The 16,856-nt window shown below is 40.3% G+C and overlaps 1 protein-coding gene across 1 annotated transcript; it reads right to left on the bottom strand.

The window, feature by feature from the left end:
• Positions 1 to 2,390: 2,390 nt before the first annotated feature.
• On the bottom strand, positions 2,391 to 16,139 carry LOC126369618 (zinc finger MIZ domain-containing protein 1). The gene is made up of 11 exons (XM_050014122.1): positions 15,773 to 16,139; positions 14,855 to 15,000; positions 10,204 to 10,333; positions 9,364 to 10,117; positions 9,149 to 9,281; positions 8,825 to 9,035; positions 8,377 to 8,714; positions 8,112 to 8,259; positions 7,687 to 8,028; positions 6,902 to 7,099; positions 2,391 to 5,581 (listed from the first exon to the last, which is right to left on the bottom strand). The coding sequence occupies exons 3-11, from the start codon at positions 10,300 to 10,302 to the stop codon at positions 5,420 to 5,422; spliced, it is 2,385 nt and encodes a 794-aa protein (XP_049870079.1). The 5' UTR covers positions 10,303 to 10,333; positions 14,855 to 15,000; positions 15,773 to 16,139; the 3' UTR covers positions 2,391 to 5,419.
• Positions 16,140 to 16,856: the final 717 nt, after the last annotated feature.

Here is a 16,856-nt window from a genome sequence, read left to right as displayed (position 1 = left end):
TCAATCCGGCGGATACGGCCGGATTGATTAAATCAAGATGATTTTCGCTTTTTAGTATAAAATAAGTGAGTTAATTAAGTGTCACTACACTTATATGTAGGTAGTTTATAAAAAATAAATCACAAATATATAAAATCGACTTTATTTCAAATAGACAACAAGAAAACAATTAAAATTTAGTAATGTAGGTAACTAGTAATAATTTTACGACGTAACGAGTAGCTCAGTCTTTCTAGATTTCACTTTCACAGATAGATCAATTTATAAGTAACAATATTAATTATCAAGTAATTATAATATCTAATAGATACAATTAACCTTACGTAATGAACTGAAATGAGATCAAAATCATTGAGACTGAGAAGGACTTACATTGACCAAATTGGAGATGTCCTTAGAAAAGGTTTAATACGATCTACTCTGAACCGGCGTGCGTGTATGAAGCGATTGATGAATGTGGAGGAAGCAAGAGAAGTGTGTTAGGATCGAAGCAAATGGAATTCTATACATTGTTTTAAGTTTACGCGGTTATTATCATAATTAAAATATTTATTATTCATTATTATTATTTTATTATTTCCCGATATTAATATCGGGAGTCTCATATCCCCATTTAAACGCGGTAAGAACCCGTTATTATGTGTTTTAATTTTGGAATTCTATAGTCTCTGCTTACCCCGGTGGGAAATAGGCGTGAGTTTATGTATGTATGTAGATCAAAATCATTATACATTTCGGCTTCAGCATTGAAATGATAAATTGTGAAAATTAACCAAAACTGTCAGTTACGAAAAATATTCAAACAAAATAAATAGTAAAATGTTTATTGGGTAAAACTGCTGTCGCATATTGGCAACACCGTCGCCGTTCATTTGACACGCATACAAAGCTCAGGACATGGATAAAGCACTGAGAGGAATCCTCAAGTTTAGTTTTAGTTTTCTTTTAGTTTATAAATAGCACCTACCGACGAGGAGACAAGGTAGGTAGTTAGTTCTCAGTATACCATTTCTCGGAACCCTGAGCGTACTCTGATAACTTGTTAGGTTCATGTATTATTAAATTTGCATTTGCCCAGGCGGGTTATTCCGGTTTGTTTTTATTGTTTTGGGGCACTTTACTATAAGTTATATTAGTATTATGTCTATCAGCATTGAATTATATTATTGGATATTTTACTGGGTCAAAGATAAATTATAAAATGTTAATGTAGAAATAGAAGCCAGTGTAAGACGATCAAAAATCAGTTATTTTACTTTTCGTCTTATTTTCGAATTTTATTTATGAATTAAGTACCTAACAATAAGCACGACGTTTGACCGCTTTTATTGATGACGTCAGAGGACAGTATTTCCGTAGGTACAAACTCCATAAAAAAACTTTCGTTTTGATGTTTCCAAAAAAGTATCTCATTTGACAAGGTTGTCAAGTAGCCTATTTCGGAGCAAATGTAGAGTCTGGTTGGCGGTTTACATATTTTTGAGGTAGGTGGTTTTCCATAGGTAGTAATAGGAAATTACATCAAAACCGTTAAATGTTACATTGAATGGGTCTCCCTGTTTAGGTAGTGAAGTACCTGCCTATGTAGTTTGCTCTGAATATTAATTTAATTTGTACCTTATCCTGCAAAGATAAAAGTGGCATTAATTTTCTTAATACCTTGTAGGCCAGAGGATTTTTTTTATCATTATTTTGTTCTTATTAAGTCTAGAATATACTCCTCTCGAGGGTGGAATTAACCCTCGGGGGAAACTCAAAAAAAAAAAAAAAACAAGGAATAGGTATGATATTCTAGTTCAGTCTAAACAATCCTATATTCATCTTTCATATACCTTCATTTTTATTTGAAATGTATTTGGTGGACCAATAAGTAGGTAAGGCTGTAACTCTATGCCAGTAGATTTCATGATTGATATTAATTTTATTAATGCCTACATAATCAAGTAGAAAATTACCATAAAAAGAAACCCCAAAATCGTTAGAATCAAATCCAGTTTTTGCATTTTTTGTATTGATGTCTTATAAACCCCACTGCAGGGCTCTACCCTTTCTTCTAGGAGATACCTACATTCTTCTCCTCTGTATTGATGTTTAATTAATTGGACAATGCCTCAAAAACACACTTGGGATAATATGTTGTGCCGAAAAACTAGTAACTCCTCAATGAAAGCAGCCTGCTAATCAGGGGGCATGTCCTAAATGCCACTAACATCAAAGTCATATTAAAAATTTTGGCACAAAAATAAATAAAAATCAAATATTTTCCCCTTATAAGAAAACCTAGGCAATATAGGTACTTACCTACTCCTCATATGTCTTTATTCCTTGTACCAAATTATTAAGCTAAAGATAATAGGTGTGAAGGAAACAATGCAAATGAAAATCAAGCATAATTTTTAGATTCATTTTATTTTCAATAACATAAAAATGTTATGTTTTTTTTTCATTTTACACGTTTCGAAATGAATTTCAGTAGGTACCAACTTGATTGCTAAAACGTTCACATAAAGTTCAAAATGTATAACTACAGTACAGTTTGGGTTACCTCTGCGAGTCATGGGTTGCGTAGTAACTTATTTTAGAATTCTTCTTTCACTTATTTCCAAATGCCTCTTACATTTGTACGAGCACGAAATCTACTTTACTCCAGAGCAGTTCATTATAATATTCAACAAAATATATATTGTAATCATTCACACTACTGGGTGGATCGTCCATGGGATTTTTGTTTTCATTATAACGTGATATGCTATACATTTTTTGTGATATTTTCCTTTTTATTATAAACAAACTCGTCATTACCTAAAAGAGGTAAATGCGTATAAAAGTACTATTTGGTCTTACAAAAATCGGGCGGGGATCCACTCAGCGGCAATATTCACTACAATAAATAGAACTAGCTAACTGGAATTTAAGGTCCCTTAAAAGTATGTAATTTATGTAAAAGCTGTGGTCAGCTACCCGCATTAAGACTACTCACTGAACCTCATTACCGTAAGCCCCTCAAGGGTTAAGAGGACACATTGAAGTAATTAATCTACAAAAGCAATATTGCTATTTGACATTTATGGAGATTGCAAAGTTGCTTTTAAATGCGCAAATGTCAAATTGAAAAATTGCTTTATAAATTAATTGCTTTAATGTGGTCTTTTTAATGCCGGTTACAATTCACTTAGTGTTTTTTCGTCTCTTTTCTTCATAATGTTACAATATATTGTAATAGTTACAGCGATATACTTGTCGCTAAGAAGGCATCCGTAATATTGTGAAGGCAATTTCATTCCATTATTTACGTAGTTATCATCGTCTCTTGTCCGAGTAGGTGACCACCGCTTCAAATAACACTAATTTTATTGTTTTCCGTAATAGTCGACTAACTCTAAAGGCGTTCATATTCATAGCATGAAGTAAAGATGCGCAAATCACCAATTTTTACACAAGTTAGTGAAAAGATCTCGTCAGTTTTACATACAACTCTAAGTTAGAGATATTTTATAAACTGTTATTTAAAACCTCATTTAAACAGTAGATTTATTTGAAAATTTTACACCATCTAAATTAATTATGGAGTAATATCTTGGTATGGGAACTAAATTCCATTTAGAAATTTCCTTGTTGATCGTCTAGCGAGGTAGAAACGAAAATAGGATAAAAAAAGTGTTAAGTAACTTCTTCCGTTTGCCTCTGCACTTGATATATAACCAAACATTTGAAAATACGTGAAATAAGATCTGTCTATTAAATGCTCATCACAATTTTGACAATTTACAATAAGTTTAAAATTACATAACAATTGTTTAAACGACGCCGAAGAGTTTATTGTTATTTCTAGTTTGTCACATTTGTGTTGAAACATTTAAACAAAAAAATGAAGATGAGCAGAGACAGAATTTTACTAAGTATGTATAGTATTAATGGGTGTTTGCACTTGCAGAAAGATACGCGCCAGAGTTTAGGATGTAGGCTGTTATGTAAATATTGACTTCAAACGCTACATTTTTGCAAAGATTCCTTTGCAGCGATAGATATCGCCGAGTAGTCTTCACAAATTTTGCACTATAAGTTGTTTAAGTCATTCGCTAATCAATATCGAAGAAGGAAAGTTATTACACTAAAACTATTTTGTCTAAAGGAATACAATTTCACTAAAATTTCGCTAAAGAAAGTTTAGATAATACAGATTAAAACTAATTGGTTCTTTGATTTCTGAAGTTGGAGTATTTCGGTGGACTTTATCTCAAGTATAACTAGTTTAATGGGGTATGGGAATTATTTTGAAATAGTGTTTGTGAAGAAAATGAGTAAATGAGTTCGCTTAAAATTAATAGTATGTTCTTCAAGAAAGTGATTAATTGTAAGCCCATGTCCATACTCTGGCCGCGTCGGTACAATCTTGTATAGGTAATTTGTATATACATGTAAAACCATGTGTAGATTTTTAAATTTAGTAATACTATACTAAACTGGCCGTCATATAAGTATCTGCCATGTTCTCCTAAATATAACTAGGTAATATAATATATTCTTAACTAAATTCATATTTACAAATAATACAGTTCGTTACTATTTATATAGAAATTAAATATATTTCTATCATTCTTCGATTCACATAACGCAAAATAATTTAACAGAGTTCATTTTTGCACTCACATTTACAATATAGTTTTGTAACTAATTTGTTACCATTTATTTGTTGATTCAAACAACTCCTTTAGAATATATCACCCAATAAGCGAGTAGCACTATACTCACAAATTCTAAAATATCTTACCATTTAAAAATGCAGAATATGCGAAAACTTTAAGGAATATTTTACAGTAAATGGCAATTGAACATTATAGTTCGCTCGCATCGAATAGGAACTATAAGATTCATAATGCCTCCGAGCGGCGCGCGCGGCTACGCTATATGTACAGCGCCGGCGCCGCTCGCCCACTAGCACAAGTAAAATAACTCCACTCTATGTACAACTTACAGACACAAATCAAAACTCTAATTGATTATATCGAATCGAACGAGAAGAAAGATCTGCGTTACAGTATACACTAGAGTTTAGAATTTGGGGAGTTTAGTGGCGCCACCGCTCACGGTGGTGCGAGGAACTATACAGCACGCACCGCGGTGTACGGCCGGCGTGGCGCGCCTCCGCCTCTACACTAAATATCTACTAAGTGTTCCCCGCGCCGGCGAGCACGGGCAGCGCCGGGGGCGGCCGTCCCGAGCGCTGCCGACCGTTCTACGAACGTCGAGGAGCGGTCGGGATGACGACACGCGGAGAAGGAACTAAAATCTAGTATCACAATGTCGGGCCTCGCCGGCTCGAATGCGAGTTTTACGCACGGCCGTAGCGCGATGAACCCCGCCCGGGGTTCACGACGGACGTGGACACGAGCACACCGTTCCGAACAACCTGGGGCGCCTACTCGAAGAGCGCGAGCAGGTCGTCGGAGGAGGGCGCGCGCGGCGGGTGCGAGCCGGCCGACGACGACGACGACGGCGGCGTGGCCAGCAGCTCGCCCAGCGCCGGCGCGTCCAGGTACGACAGCAGCTCCATCGGGTCCACCGTCGTCTCCGGCAGCAGCTGCGGGGCACAGGCACACGTTAGTAACTACTAACAGAGCGAGGCGATAACGGGTGGACCTTGGTACCTACAGCATGGTAACCACTTGAAGTAGACCACCAACCAGATGCTCGGACAGCATTGTTACTTATGGGAGCAATAGAAACTTGCATAGGACCGGAAAGAGAGAAGGCCTACACTCAGAAATGGGTGAATATAAGCTAAGTAGATATAAAACTAAAAAGCCTAAAACTTGGCCAAACCAGAACTGTCACAGAATGCTGGCCAACATGAGGAGGATAGAAAAACAATAGACGGCAACTTAATTGTATCCTCGCATGTATCAGGATGATGTTGTCACAGGGATGAATAAGGATAATAAAAAAGATTATTGAATAGATAGATAGACTCTTGTTCTAACGAATCTCAGCATCTTCTCTTTGTCTCTTTAATTTGTTACTATTATCCCATCGACAGGGATTTTACGCAGTCTTCAAGATACCGACGTATAGATAACTATCTCACCATCGGTTACACTCCAGAGCGTCGGTCACAGCAAAATACGTGCATTGAACTCTACCGAATCGCCAAGCATTGAAGTTCATGAGACTATTCTAGCCATACTATCTCCGGATATACGTAGCTTACAATATTTATCACTCACACAAGCATGAATGGAACTAGTTCGTTGTGACAAAAATAAAGTTCTAATAAAATCTCTCACGTCAAGGGTCATCGACTTCGAAACCGGTTTCGAACGAGAAATGGAAGACGAATGATTAAGTGGTCGGCTCGAGCTTTTACGTTACTAATCGGTGACCGCTCTCTTGGAAGAAAACAAATATTTATAGCTCATAAAAAATGTGTAGAGGTAATATATAAGCATTATACATATATAAGCTCGCGCCCATAAGCCATATCGATGTGGGCAAAGCCTAAAGTCATCAGTAAGGTAACCAGCAGTCACTCCCTGATATTCGTTCTAAGATATGAGGAACCGTACGGTGTATAATATACCCAAATCAATAGTTTTCTCATCTATTGTGAAAGGACATTGCGTGCAGTTCCAACATGGATATGATAAATCATAATAATGACAGACAGGCTACCAGCGTTATCGTCCATGCAGATAGATAATCCATAATTTTAAAGAGGACATTAGCAGCAATTGAGGTTGAAGTCCAAAGATCGGTAAAACGTACGGTCACGATAACTATTTATTTGAATACAGTCGGCACAGAATGTCAAATAACTTAATGCGACAGGGTTCTTAAATGTGTACATACACACAGTGCTGATGACCGTACCGTACCATAGAATAAAGGAGAGATGGATACTTACATTGAGATTATCGGTGCCCTCGCCGTCTATAACGGCGGCGGGGTCGAAGTTGAGGTCTCCGGGGATGTCGACGTCAGTCAGCGAGTGGTGGCCGACCGAGGGCGGGCCCGGGGTGTGGCTGGAGCCGGGGGTGGCGCCGCCGCCGCCCGGCGTGTGCGCCGAGCCGGGCGTGTGCGGCGTGTGTGGCGTGTGGGGCATCTGGGGAGGAGGCCCTCGTTAATATCTTGAGAGACACGGTTTGCCAGAGTACCTACAGAATCTGACTGGTCGATCATCACACAACTAGTCTAAAGCATATAATTTTGCAAATCACGGGGGGAAAGCTGCGTAATATCATCTTTCGAAAGTAGTTCCCTATTCGGTTTGAAGAGAACAAAATATGACAAATTTTAAAGCACATAATGAAGAAAACGCTCTTCATTGGAATTTCATTGTTTCAATGTCGAATAGAATGGAGCTTAGATAGGTACAGTGTAACATATCTTCATGTGGCGAATGTATTTCGCAGTGTAAAAACGCAAGAGGACACGTAAAAGCAAGATTTATATAATTACATTAAAACTGCTGATAAAATCAGTTGAATAAAAACTGTCGTCAGACGTGACCTAGAGCTGCCAAGGTTTAAAATCGTCTAGAAAAGGTTATGACGGTAATAAATAGTATAATAAACTAAGGTCATCTCCCGTTGGTAGACAGCATTGCGGAGTTTATTTATTTTGTGATAAAGGAAGGAAAATTGTTACAGAGATGGTCAATAATGGTGTAGTATTTTCAGAGAGACCTACCTGCTCATTAAGACTCTTTTCCATGGCATTGAGTGGGTCTAAGGAGTTGACGCTCTCGTTCAGATGTGACAGGGGTCCGTTGCCGGCATATTCATTGCTTCCCGGGCCATTGTTCATTCCGAAATCATAGTTCTGGTTGTTCGAAGCTGGGTTTCGGTTTTGTGAGCTTTGGTTGTATTGGGAAATCATGGAACCGCTTGCAATTGTGTTCATGTCTGGCGGCAGGTACGGGGAAAGGGCCTGGTTCATCTCCCAATTGTTCATTGTTGGCATGTTCATGGATCCAGGCGACACCGCCTTGCCTCGCTTACCGACGCTGTTGTCATTGCTGTCTTCCTCCTGCTGAAATTTACAGTTGATTTTAAGTTAGATGATGCCGTAAATTCGAAAAACGTTTACATTAAACAGTCATGTACTGTACTTACCTTAATGCCAGGGTTAGCTGGACTTTTAGCTGCCTTCCAATTAGCTCCACTGTCAATAGTCACTTCATCAACGTCAGAATTATTCAACGTGTTCAGGATACCCCACATGTACTGATCAACTTCTAGGCCTTCTAATTGCGCTGGTTTACTGTAATGAAGAAGACACTCATTTTAATAAAGACAAAGAAATATTGAATACGTAATGAGATACAGGAAAACTGCACGTAAATACAACCTTTGCTCGCAAGGTTGTACTTGGACTTACTTGCAAACCGGACATCTCCACGATCCCCGCTCACAGTTGAGTTGTAAATACGATTCTAAATCGAAGCATTGTATGTGTTTGCACTCGTGTCCGCGCGCTGGTAATGTGATTTTCTTGAAGGTTATTGGACATTTTAATGACACTTTGAGAGCTGTTTGTTCAACGCTGTCTCTGTCAGATGGGTTGGAGCCGTTGTTGCCGTTGCCAGGCGACTGGTTGAAGTTCATCTTTATTTTAGCGATGCAGTGGTCCGCTGTCAGCAACCGCTTCCTCAGTAACCCTTGCAGGACACTTCGAACGCTCGGCCGGTGGACTAATTGCAGTACGAATAGATGTGACTGGAAAAATAAAGGAAATATTTATGTCATTTTTATTTAAATAGAAATAATAATAAACTTTTTTAATTGTAAGTAAGCAATTTAAGTGTAGACAGTATTATAATACTTACACAACAGCAAGCAGAAACGGTGATCTGTATCGTGTTTCTGCCAGGCTGGCACACTTCTTTCAGGTACAATGGTTTGTGTGATGTTTTGTTCTCGCCTCTATCTATGACTAATGGGGTGGCGTTAACTGACACCTGAACACTCGCTGGCCAATTAGTGTTCATTTGCCGATCCTCGTGGTGGAAGCATTTTAGTTGTAACTCAAGATCCGACCTAAAAGAATAAAGAATTTGTTAACATTTTTATCCTAGTTTCTTTGTTTAAGGAATGTGTACATGCATGTTTAAACAATTTTATCTCAGGATAAGTTAAGGTGCAATATTTACCTCCATATTAACGTTGAGTGGACCGTGGGTTTTAATTGGAATACATGATTGCTAACTGCTAAATTATGTTCTAATCTAAATGGTGGTAGTATAATACCATCTCTTACAGGGAATGTTAACCGGAGCTCGTCATCTGGAAAGAACAATTTTAAGTTAGTAATTGTTACACACGACAAAGAGCACTAAACTGATAAGAGAATGTTAAGTAAACTTACTTTGCATGCCCATCGGTGGTTTGAGCTCATTAAAGTGGGGTTTGACGTCCGCATTAGGACTGATGTAGGGCGGCATACTGCTGGCGGGAGTGAGCGGCGGAGTGGGGTTGCCGGGCACCGGGCTGTGCTGGTAGCTCATGTTGGTGCGCATCGCCACCTCCTGCGCGAACTGCCCGCCGTATTGCCCCCCATACTGCCCGTTCCCGCCCTGGTGTTGCGGGAACTGGTTAGGAACACCACCATTGAAATACTGCCCCTGATTCGAGTAAGGCGGCGTCGACTGACGCATAGTTCCCCGCATCGTCGGACCGAAGTTCGAGCTTGGTCCCAACGGTTGCTGCGGTGGATACTGCCCCTGGAAACCAGGTCGGCCGCCGTATCCGGCAGGGTACTGCGCCGGTCCGAAGCCGGGCTGCCCACCCATGTATTGCTTCCGCTGGTTCATGAGCATCGTTCCGGAGGGGTACGGCGTGTGTCGCCTCTGGTACCCTGCGGCCATCTTTGCTGAGCCGCCCATCTGGCCCGGGCCCATCTGCGAGGGCATCATGTTGGCGTGCATGCCCATGTTGGCCATCTGTGCCATCGGGTTCATGCCGTTCATGCCAGCGTTACCCATCTGGCCCATGCCAGTCATGCCGTTCATACCGCCGTTGCCCATCCCCATGCCAGTCATGGCGGGGTTATGACTACGTTGCTGACCGTAGCCGTTCATCGCATTGTATTGAGGGTTGCCCATCGTCATGTTGTTTTGCATCTGTAATAAGAGAGGTTGGTTTGTGAGTTCTGTGTTATTTGTGGTATTTGGCGTGTTAATTTATTTTTATGGGTTGAGCGTGTTACCTGCGAGAATGGCTGCGAGTCCTGCATCGCAGCCGTGGAGGCCGCGGCGACCATGGCGGCGGTGGCGCCGAACTGCGCGTTCTCGCCGCCGCCGCTCATCGCGCCCGCACCGCCGGCGCACCCATAGCCGCTACAACAAACATCCACATAAAGACACCGCTTATATTAGCAAAACTCATTCTTACTTCCCTCCACTCAAAGACCACGTGAAATGCAAATTCATATTAGCCTAGGTTCATCGTATTATAAATAGAATATTAGGCGTGTGTGTTGAGTACTAAATGTGAAATCAGGCTACGCAGTTAATTTTATTTCACTCACGATACCGCGTTTCTATTCTATTGCCAAACATCGGCCTTGCAGAGCCGAACATTCCACACGTTAACGCTTCGATTATTAATAAACTCAGACTCAATATTCAACCCAAATTCTATCGGCGCAAGATCTTTTTTTATTACGGGTTGTGATTTTATTATTTAACTAACAATGAGAGAAAAAATCAATATGGACGGACGTATAGTGACGCGTTGTTACCCCTGTGTTTCTCTCGGGATGTGTTTGATTTTTTGTATGGCGCCGGAGTGGGAGAGCGATTCATGTGAACTGCTTTTGGGGCGAATTCCCGAGCCTTCCCGGTGCCCTTCCTAATAATCCCCATTCGACAAATGCACGACAAACAGTGCGCGGGCTACCCATTGTTACATCGCGGCTGTAGTAGTGCACAACAATATTGCCTCTTTGTGTTGTTATTATAAAAATATTCTAATGAATACACACGCTCACATGCACGCGTACACCACGCTAATACTGTCGCGAATACCACTCGCTTGTCTCTCAAATGACAGCGTTATTTAAAATTTGTTTAGTGTTCACCTGTTAAAATTATCAGCATTAACGAGTTGTTAAAAGGTTAATGTGTCAGCAACAGTGGGCTTATGGATAATGGATGGTCATTTGTTAGTTTTCCACAGCTCCTACTTAAGTATTCTCGTAAATAGCTTAACTGATACTTAGTAGCGTCGACAACCAATAAACAGTGGAGTCAACAGTGCTCGAGTCGTCGCGTCTATTCATCGCCGGCGCAGATGATTTACAAGGGTCCTTCCTTAGGTAAACTCGGCCCGACCTGCGCTTCTTTTTATAGTTTTGTCTGCGCCTTTTTTCCTTTTGCCGACCAAAATGTGGAGCCGACAAAAAAATCTGTGTGTTCTGTATCCTGCTGCACTTTTTGTAAAAGTGGTACCACATCCGAATAATCACTTACGCCCTGTTCAAAATATTTGGGATCTTGAATGCGAGCGGTCGTCGCAGGCATTTCTTTTGAGACAATTCTCGGAATGAACTTTTTTTTGCGTTTTCGGCAAGAGCATTCACGTACAGACAGGACGGCTGCGTGTACAGGAAAGTTATTATGAGAGGCAATCGACTGTTTTGAGGACAAAACTCGATACGTGATCTAAGACACATACGCTGAATCTGTTCTTCAAGCGTTCGTCGACGTCTAAATAAATCAATTTGAATGAGTATGTCGCTATTTTGAGAAGCTGGAAGGTGTTTGGCATAGTATTAGGAGATGTGCGAGTTACGCGTAGGTATTTTGATACATAGGCTGCAGATAATTTTAGATTGGTGCGCAGACGTGTTGAATTCCTAGTTAATTGGCAAAGATCATCGAGTGCTGAATCAATTTTCTAACAAATACTTGAACATGTCTAATTATTTAATTGTATTGCAATATCTATTATCGTAAATCCTGTTTGGTAAATTTTGTCATAAGCGATAAAATCATTACGTTTCGCGGTTTTGTTGATGGCATTTGTTTGCGTTAGATATGGCTCTTGGAATATTTATGTTTTTTCTTTGTCGTATAATGTCACTCCGGATCTAGTTTCTTTACGCTTTTTTTTTTGAAACAATCATTAGAGTCGTACATCTTCTGGGCGATTAATTAGTTCATTAGTTTAACACGGTATAGCTAGTGTTAAATAAGGCATTAATTGTATGGCTCGTATAGATTACTATCGCGGTGTGTGAAGCCGTGGCGCGATCGACCCCTCGACGACAGTTGGTCACCCCCATCTAAATGCCACTTCACATTGTGGCTTGTGCGCACATTGCCAGCATATAATAGCATTAACGTTTTGGTATTATTGATTTGATATGTTTGTTGTAGCGTTTAGTAGTTAGGTGTGATATCAATTCGTATCCTATGAGATTAGTATTTATTATTCAAACCTAATTGGTTGTTTGTTTTATTTATTTTCTGCTTCACCAGTTTATATTTTATTATCGTATCAATTATGATTCTTTATTTCAAAATCATAGGTCAGTGTTCAAGTATAATATTTCGCATTAAAATAAAAGCTTGATCAAACTGTATAAAGTGCAAATGCAATGATTAATTATATATTCCGATTTCTATCTCATTCTCGTCAATTGTCGGCGGGGAGAGGATGAATCATGCTCCAAGGAGCGGAATCCAGGGGTAACAAATGGAGGCGAACTCCGGGGTAAATACGTCACAATGGAGGGTCCCATCGCCCGCTTAGGGTAAGTGGTCCCGGTCACGTCAATATGGGGCTTTATTACGACGCTCCCGATAATTCATTTGTCTGCCACGATATTGAAGCAAAACTACGTCGTTCGTTAAGTATTGACCATGGCTCTATAAATAACACTGAACTCGCTTACTCGTACGTAAATAAACAACTTGGTTACTTATGATTCGTAAATGATTTTATGAATTTCGATATCATCTACATTCGTCACTTCTTTGGTTGTTGTTACGAGTATTAATTGTTATTGTTCATGTTTCTCACACTATTTAAGTCGTAATCGATACAGTGATTTATAAGCTGTGCACAGCAGCTGTTTTTTTTTTCATGGTTAAATTCTGTGAGCACGTGGTTCATGTTGTGTCGATGCATCCGCCCCGCACATTGCCCGTGGTAAACTGACGTTTTTTCCCACGATTACTTGGAGCGCTACAAATCTGTTATTTTATTAGCCATGACGTTACATTAGTTGTTTTAAAGTGTTTGGAGTTTGTTTTATCTCTACTTTCGTGTGTTTATCCTTTTACGATTAAATTGTGACTTCTTCTTTAGTGAGATGAACTTCATATTCATATTCATTTATTGCATGTCACAAACATAAATTAAGGTGGAACATAGTAAAAAGGTACACTTTTGTATTAAGTATTAAAAGAAACGTCTTCGTTGCCATTTTTCGAGCTACTAGATTGTTCTTAAGGTGTTTCCGGTCAGTCATGGTCGTCAAACCAGTTCTTTATCACATTTTTAAATTCTTTGTTCTCAAAAGATTTAACTTTATGCAGTTTAAAAGTTGTATCAATTTAGTTGGCAACTGGTGTTCGTTAATTTTCCCAACCGCTACCCTTAAGTGAAGTAGACTTCCTGTGTTCACACAATCTCGTTGCCGGTCCCCGTTTTATTATTATTTACTTATTGGTCTTGTATAGGGCAGGCGCAGCCATCAACAATATGTCGTTTGTAAAGGTGACTACAAAACAAAGCCGTTGAGCGCCTCAACTTAGCACCTGCTCAGTATTTTTTATTAATAATATTACCTCGTGATAATTATCGGTAGTTTTTTTAATATCGATTTTCGAACACATGCGAGTCTGGTTTGAAGTATTCGAGGTGTGTAAAACTATTCGATGCGCTCGGTTATGTGGCTAGTTTAATGTTTTGTTTGTTTGTGTTTATTGTAAGCGCTAAAGTGCAGTCACCGCATGCATTCCCACCGCGCGCTGGTGTGAGTGCGGCGACAGAGTGTGCGTGTGGGCGCGCGTGTGTGAGTGAGCCGCCTCTGTGTGGGTGCTGGGTGCCCTGAAGCGCTTGTGCGTGTGAATGGAAGAGCACATTTCATTTCATTATAATTGCAGCGATGCGCGGTCGACAATGTCACACTTTTTAACTCACCCTTCCCTTATGTATTCCAAAGTTTAAATAAACATCTCATACTTTGCTTACGTTTTGGATTATTATATTAGAAATTTAACACCGAGGTTAGAAGTTGATGGTTAATTGCTAATCAAATTGGATATAGAGACGTGAGAGGCGAATGTAGCAGTAGGTATTTATGTAGACGGTAAATTTTTGATTTTATTGCTTGTTAACTACGATAAGGTGGCACAGGTAAGCGAGTCACGTTTCAGCGTTTTGTTGTAATATAAACAAACTTGTTCCGGATAAGATAAAACTGTAAGGTTTAGTGTCCGAGTACTCAGCGTGTATGAAGTTTTCGTAACTAAGAAGCGTGTTTTTCTTTGATAATTATTTTGTAATTCATGAAGATTTTCAGTACGTAGTAGGCTAGTTAAACATCAGTAACATAGTTAATCAAGTTTTTACGACTGAGCTGAGCGAGCGTCGTTCGTTATTTAATTTCTGACATCGATTTCACTCAATTTAGGTTTTACTTTAATTATGCTTTGTTTTACATACTCTAAAATGCGTGGCGAAAAAAAAATACTTGATCTGATGTTTCTAGTTTTTTTTTCAACACTAAACATACATTAAAGAAATAAAACAAGTCTACGAAGTAGTTGCGACTTACGAGCCATATTTGGATGACATCATTGCACAAATCATCCATACATCACTCAGTATGCGCATTCTTTACTCACCTAGGGGTGTTGGCTCGGTACCCGATTGTCCCTTGCAGAGGGTTGTTTTTTCCACTATCGGGAGCGTGTGCTCCCGCGAAGTTGATCGGGGCTCCCGCGTACCCAATACCGCCAGAGTTCGCCGTCCTGTCGTTCGGACGCACCCCCTGAAACACCAGGCACGACTTTGTAGCAAACCTCCAACTCGATACTGACAAATGGGTCAGCTATGTCAACATTCGGTTCGGTTCTGCGGGAATTTTCCAATTTTCTCCGTCGTTGTACTCGTGTCAGCTAGCATACTTGCCGCTGTTATCGTGCGCAGCGCGTGAATTTCGCTTCAGCCGTGCCTTTCGTTGTCGAACGTCAACAATCAACGCGACGAAGCGTTCATCGTAATTTGCAGTCGAACACATCTATTTGAAATATTCACTGCTTAATTAATCGACTACGGATCTTGTAGTTTTAACGCATCATTATTTCTTATAATTTTATTTTCACATTTCTCTTCCTCTTATTTTTATTTTAATTTCGCATTTTCTCAGTTTTTATTGTTTCAAATTTTTAAATGTCGGTTAACCCGGTAAAGATACCTCGAAGACACTTTTTATATCACAATCTTTTCGGCAGCACTTCGAATATTTTTTCAATTGAATCACAGTGTTTTTAATTTCACTGACCCGTCACTACGATGAACGCTTCGTGCACAGATTCCGTCATTCGATCCAATCAGCTGAGGCAAAATCCAACGTGTGCGCTTTTCACGACAGGTGGTGTTTCTGCTGAACAGTATCCGACAAGTTTATTATTTTTATCAGCCAAATAATTACTCTAAGTATTTTTTCTAACATCCTCCAATTTTTTACACAACTTTTATTTAATTCCAAACTTGTCAAAACTGTATCAACAAACACAAAAACTAAAAACACTTTTAATTACTTTTACAATAGCACTTCCACGATGCACTGATCCTTGCAAAATCCACTTCGTTTATTTCTTTCAATCCTCAAATATTTTGTCACTTAGATGCAATCCAAATTTTCTGACACTGCACTGTTTATATCTTGGAAAAATCCAAAATGTCACTTTACACAATCCTCGAAAAATCCAAAATCCAGGGTGATGAGATCTGTACCTGTCACTGAACTCCAATCATACGATTTTATCCTTCACTCATAAGTCCGACTTGGAAATCACCGAAACATCATAGACGTGTAGCACGAGCGTCGGCAGCGACGTCACTGACAGCGAACAACCACACGTCCGGCCGTCAAAGGTAACACTGGCTGCCGGCGACGGTGAGAGGTTGCGGGGCGCTCCGCCCGCGCGGCGTTGCCAGCTCGCGCGATAAGTGGCGCGCGCCTCCGTCTCTGTCGCCGCAGCGAGTCGCGGCCGCGGTGTCGCGGCGGCGCCACTGTCGCTGTATCGGCCGCCTGCCGCGCCGTGTCGCCGCCGCTCTGCCCCGCCCCGCGGACGACGTTTCACGTAACGGTCCTCAATCGAGCGCGATACTGCGGCCGGGATACTTGTGTCGATGCGTTTACGCTAATGAGCGAAGTAGATCATCGAATGACCGCCGATGAAAATGTGATATACGTAGACGTAAATAAAATTGATGACGGAATGGTCCGAAATAACTCGGTTCGATTCTCAGGTAGAGGATGTTGTATCGAGAGTTTTTGCGCAGCGGCGCGGTCGACTCGAGCGTCTGCGTTGAGGCATAATAATTAGCGACGATAAACAATGGGCATGTCGTCCTCTGGCCGCTACCTGCGCACGTCGCTCGTCGAGGACGGGGCCTCGTCCTCGCATGTCCTTGCCTCGCTCGTTCGCATGACACTCGTCACTCGTCAAAACACACCGCTGATTGATTTATTAACATTATAATCCTCTACGTCATTTACATTTGCCATGTTTTGACTGAATTCAACACTTACTTTTTTGATATCAATCCATTTGTTCCGCTCGGTGTGACCTTGCTGCTCTTTGGATTAACAGCAGTCTAATTGTTCTTATTGATTGA

The sequence above is a fragment of the Pectinophora gossypiella genome, chromosome 9 (assembly GCF_024362695.1).
Source record: "Pectinophora gossypiella chromosome 9, ilPecGoss1.1, whole genome shotgun sequence".
NCBI lineage: Eukaryota > Metazoa > Arthropoda > Insecta > Lepidoptera > Gelechiidae > Pectinophora > Pectinophora gossypiella.
This window is presented reverse-complemented; position numbering and strand designations above follow the sequence as displayed.